The 5,000-nt window shown below is 44.1% G+C and overlaps 1 protein-coding gene across 1 annotated transcript in view; it reads right to left on the bottom strand.

Annotated features, from left to right (window-relative positions):
- The window catches only part of LOC125031793, a 3,838-nt gene extending 635 nt beyond the window's left edge, over positions 1-3,203 (bottom strand). Inside the window, exons 1-3 of the mRNA XM_047622739.1 lie at positions 3,115-3,203; positions 2,031-2,286; positions 1-536 (exon numbers count right to left, since the gene is read on the bottom strand). The exon at positions 1-536 is cut by the window's left edge and continues 635 nt beyond it. Coding sequence (XP_047478695.1) covers positions 440-536; positions 2,031-2,286; positions 3,115-3,127 — 366 coding nt within the window. The 5' untranslated portion in view covers positions 3,128-3,203 and the 3' untranslated portion in view covers positions 1-439. The remainder of the gene's footprint in view (positions 537-2,030; positions 2,287-3,114) is intronic.
- Positions 3,204-5,000: the final 1,797 nt, after the last annotated feature.

Below are 5,000 nucleotides of genomic sequence, written 5' to 3'. Positions count from 1 at the left end.
GGGGGGGGGGGGGGAGTGGCAAGGCCCTTCTAATATTATCTTTTTAGTCAGGTACGTCAGAGTGGGCAGTGCAAAATGGACATCAGGGTCAAAACTGAGTCTGATGTCACGAATGTTGTCAGAGATTGAGCTCTGATGTCACGCGTGTTGTCAAAGTCTTCCGTAAGTCGAAGTTACGCGATCTTACCAACAAGTAAGTCTCCATTTCCCTTTTTTTAATCAATTCAGAGGCCAAGCGTCTTTGTCTCGAGTCTAAAGTAATCGTATGTCAGTCAATAGACCAACATGACCGGCCTTTTGATGGTATCGACAGGAAAAAGATCCAGGGGAAAAAAATAAATAAATAACTTTACAAGGGAAAATCCCTTAAAGAAAACGGAGCATCAGCCATTAGAGGGGGGGACCAAAGTAAATATTCCTAATCGGACGAGTCGACCATCTACTCGAACTTATTGGCAGCATCCTCCAAGGAGCGATGGACAGCGTAGGAACTCTCCTCGTAGGTAGGGGCGGGGGCGGAGTAGGCGGCGTAGGAGCTGTAGACAGAGCGCAGGTAAGGGAGAAAAAAAGAGGTTAGTTCGCGTGCACAAAAACTACTTCGGGAGCACAGGTAGTAGGGAAGGATATTTACAATATTTATAGTACGGAGTGTGATGATTCTGTTGAGGATTGTGTTTTTTTTACATAAAAGAAAACAAAAGCAAAAGTAGCATTTTGTAAAGAAAGGAATGGGAGAGAACGAAACAAATATTTACAAATATGGATAGGTAAATATATATACATAGAGAGAGAGAAAGAGAGAGAGAGAGAGAGAGAGAGAGAGAGAGAGAGAGAGAGAGAGAGAGAGAGAGAGAGAGAGAGAGAGAGAGAGAGAGAGAGAGAGAGAGAGAGATATTTTCAACAGATCATAGAGTCCTCTTCAGACTCTCTAACCCTGCGACAAGAGATAGCATGCAGCGTGTGACCACCTCTTACGTTAAACATGAATGCAGTAAACATATAGATACATATGTGAGTCGCTTAAGAAAATCAGGATCACAGTCTTTTGCTTCTCTTAACGCAGTAAATTGGAAGATATAATACATATTTACAATTTAGTCTAATATATATACAGATATCACATGTTAATTTTACTTAAAAATAAGTATAATCAACTTAAATTACACACAGGGTTAATTGTAAAACACACACACACATATTCACTCACACACAAATCACAAACGAATATATACAACTAGCGTCAATTTCCCACCACCATTATCTATATAACTAGCACCAATTTCCCGCCACTATCATTTTTTATATAAAAAAAAAAAATCGGCTTCTAAAAGAATTTCCTCGCAAGGCGGCAAGAAAGTAAACCGGAAGTCCAGACCGAACCCGCGCATTACGGGAGAAATATCGTTTGCACTTAAAGGTGGTTGTAACATATACAGACTCGCACGCTCATTTTGCATTCTCAAGCACAGAGAGCGTGGAAGTGGTTTTCTTCTACTATTTTAAGTCATGTTTGATTGCAAGTCATTCATGCACCAAGTCACGATCATAAGCACTGGCAAAGGGCGACCTGACTCGTCCTTTGTTCCGGGTCACAGAATCGAGACTTTTTGAAATTCATCATGATTGTTAATGCTAATGTTACATGCACTAAGACTAGTGTGTATGGATGAGGTTTCTCTTTCATGCGATGTTACCTCGGAAGCAAAGGAGGTCATGCATGCAATGGGGTTGGGGATAGAGGGAGGGGAGGATGGAGGGGAGGACGGAGGGGGGATGGTGCACCTTCAGGAATACACCTTCCGGGCTACATCCTTAGCGATGCACCTTCAGGAATACACCTTCCGGGGTACATCCTACAGCGATGTACCTCCAGGAATACACTTCCAAAGGGACACCCATAACCTACAGGATAGAACATCACAGGATAAAAACACCAACATGAGAATCCATCTTCCCCTCTCCCTCCTACCTCCTAATACACGAAAACGCGTATCGGGAGGAAGGAAGAGAAGGAGGAATCGTCTACTTACGTGGGAGCTGCGTAGCTATAGTCACTAGCGCCAGTACCTGCACCTACGCCGATGATGGCAGCGACGATGGCAGCGGCGATCAGACCGAAAGCCAGGATTGCCAACAGGTAAATGACATCGCTGCTGACGGTGATGGAGGTGTTGTCATTGTTGCCAGTACCGGTGAGGAAGAATCGGCCGTCTTCATTCTCCTTTTCCTTCTTCTCGGCAGCCAGAGAGGAGGCGACGAGGGCGAAGAAGACGGTGTAGAATACTCCTGCAAAGAGAAAAGTCGAGAAAGTGAGAAAATCGTAGTTTAAATTACGAAAAAGGAATATTTAGGAATGTGGTGATTGACCCGTTTTCTATGTTGACAAGTCACGTTTTCGATCAAAGTGGACCGGAAGTTTATTAAAGAAAACGGGACCGAGATTATATGAATTGTCTTCGGTCAATTCGTTTCTTGATTTCAGCAATTAATAACTGAGGATTGAGAATTTTCAACGGTAATTCGAATCTCAATGAAGTTTCTCGCTTGGAATAAAACGTAATTGGTTATGAATCAGAGAATGAAAAAAATGTTACACAATCTCTAAGCGAGTAAATTCCATTCGAAGGATCACTTTATATTGCAGCACTGAAATCTCCGAGAAAAAATAAATTATTTTTGAACAATATAAGTTACGCGAAAACATATAGAAAATTTACTGGAAAATGTGAACAGGAAATACTAGGTACCGTACGTGAAGAGTAAAAAGCAATAAAAGTTTAGAATCTTTTGCAGCAACAAATTTCTACCAATTATGTGCAATCAGGCGACCAAATCCGCGATTTTCCCTCGGGATTCTTGTACACTTCTGGGTCAAAATGAAATCTCTAAATCGACACAAATCCTACATCAAAAAGAAAAAGTAAAGTTCTCTTCATCTTACAAAATAAAGGTCGTTAACATTGTTTTTTTTTCATCAAACAAATCGCGTCAATGGTCCTCCCGTGGTATCATTACAACACAAAAGTCTTTCCAGATCACAACGCGGAAGCCGAAATGACGTCTCAAAGGAAGCACTAAAGTCACCACGAACTTCCGAACACCCGAATATCCTACCCTTGAAGGCCATCTTGAACTTGGTGTTTGAGTGGGCTGTGCTTGCAAGCGTAAAGAGCGAAGGGGGAGGTGAGTGTCTGCTGTGTGACTGCTCAACGAATACTGTTGCTCCTGCCGGCTGGGGCGTCGTTTAAATAGTCCGGCGGACGTCTCGGGGGCTCCCAGGGTCTCGCCTTCGCCATTATGTGCGGGCGGGAACGCGACAGGTGCAACCCGCCGCGGCCATTATGTCGCACGGCGTAACGGGGCGCTAGTAGGATATTCGCCCTTAAGGGCTGGAAGGGTTAAGCACTTTCGTCTCTCGATTGCGGCGTTTCTCTCTCACTCTCTCTCTCTCTCTCTCTCTCTTCCATTCTTCTTCTTCTTCTTCCTCTTCCTCTTTGCTACAATCATAATTTCACGTGGGTTTCCTCTCGTGTATGTGAGAGACCCCCAAAGGCAGACCCAGATCGCGCATCCAGAGAACTACCACTTCAAACTCCCGCCATAATGGTCACTACTGCGCGCGAAATTAGGCTTATTTAATTCGCTGGGCGCATTAACCGGTTCACCCCCCCCCCTCTTCCCCCTTCCCCCTTCGCCACTTCCCCCCCCCCCCCATTCCAGACTTAGGGAACACGTGACCTAGTGACTACTCGGAAACAGTCGCGGCTTCTGACATCCTCAACACACATTACGCTTCAGAAGGAGGAAGTGTGCAAGTCTTGGTTCGTTTTCTTTCTTTCTGATCTGTTTTTTTTTTTTGTTTGTTTTTTCTCTTCTTGTTCTTTCGTGTTCTTTCTTTTTTTCTTCTTTCTCCTCGCCTTTTGCATTTTCATCATCTACCACTACCAATACTACCTCCCTCTTCTTCTTCTTCTCCCTCTCCCCCTCATCCTCATTCTCCTCCTCCCCTTTCCCCTCCTCGTCCCATATCTCTCCTCCACCCGTCCTTCTCCTCCTTCCATCCTTCCTTCACCTACCTTCCACCACTCCCCCCTCCTCCTCCATCCCTCCTTCTCCTCTTGCATTTCACCCCCTTTTTCCTCTTCCTTCCTCCTCCTCCATCCCTCCCTCCTTGCTTCCCTTCCATCCTTCTTCTTCCTCCGCCCTCCTTCCTCTAACTTCCAACCTACCTTCTCCACCTCCTTCCATCCTGCTTTCTCTTCTTCCTTCCATCCTTCGTCCTTCTCCTCCTGTACCCCTCCTTCCTTCACTTCCTTCACTTCCAGGAGGAGGAGGAAGAGTGGAAGAAAAGGAAGGAGGGGTGGAAGATTTGGGAAGAAGGAAGCTTCTTCCCAAATCCTCCACTCCTCCTTCCTTCCCTTCCACTCTTCCTCCTCCTCCTCCATCCATCCTTCTTCTCCCTCCTCCACCCCTCCTTCCTTCCTTCCTCCTCCTCCTCCTTCCATACTTCCTCCTCCTCCACCATCCCTCCTTCCTCTTCCTCCTCCTTCCACCCTTCCTTCTCCCCAAAATCCCCCCAAACAAGCGTGCCAACCCTGAGCCTTCCTCGACCAAAGGGCAGAGTCGACCCAGTGCCCAAAGACAGGCGTACGTAATGGGCTTCTCCACGCCCCGTTGCTAAATCCAGGTTACGTACTCGATCATTATTACTGTTTTTTTTTCTGTTATTCTTTCCTTCTCTTTTCTTGTTTTTTTCTGTTATTCTTTCCTTCTCTTTTATTGTTTTTTCGGTTTTGATTTATTTATTTATTTATTTATTTTTATCTTTTGTGTGTTTTTGTTGTTGTTTTGTTTCTTTTTTCTCTATCTTTTGTGTTATTATTGTAATCATTATTTTATATATTTTTTTCTTTTTTTTTGCTTAATTTTTTTTTTTTGTGTGTTTTTTAAACCTCTGTTGTGTCATTTTTTTTTTTTTTTTTTTTTTTGTTTGTTCGTAT

This window comes from Penaeus chinensis, chromosome 13, assembly GCF_019202785.1.
Source record: "Penaeus chinensis breed Huanghai No. 1 chromosome 13, ASM1920278v2, whole genome shotgun sequence".
In the NCBI taxonomy this organism is placed as follows: Eukaryota; Metazoa; Arthropoda; class Malacostraca; order Decapoda; family Penaeidae; genus Penaeus; species Penaeus chinensis.
Note: the sequence above shows the minus strand (reverse complement) of the source record. Positions and strands in the feature narration are given on the sequence as shown.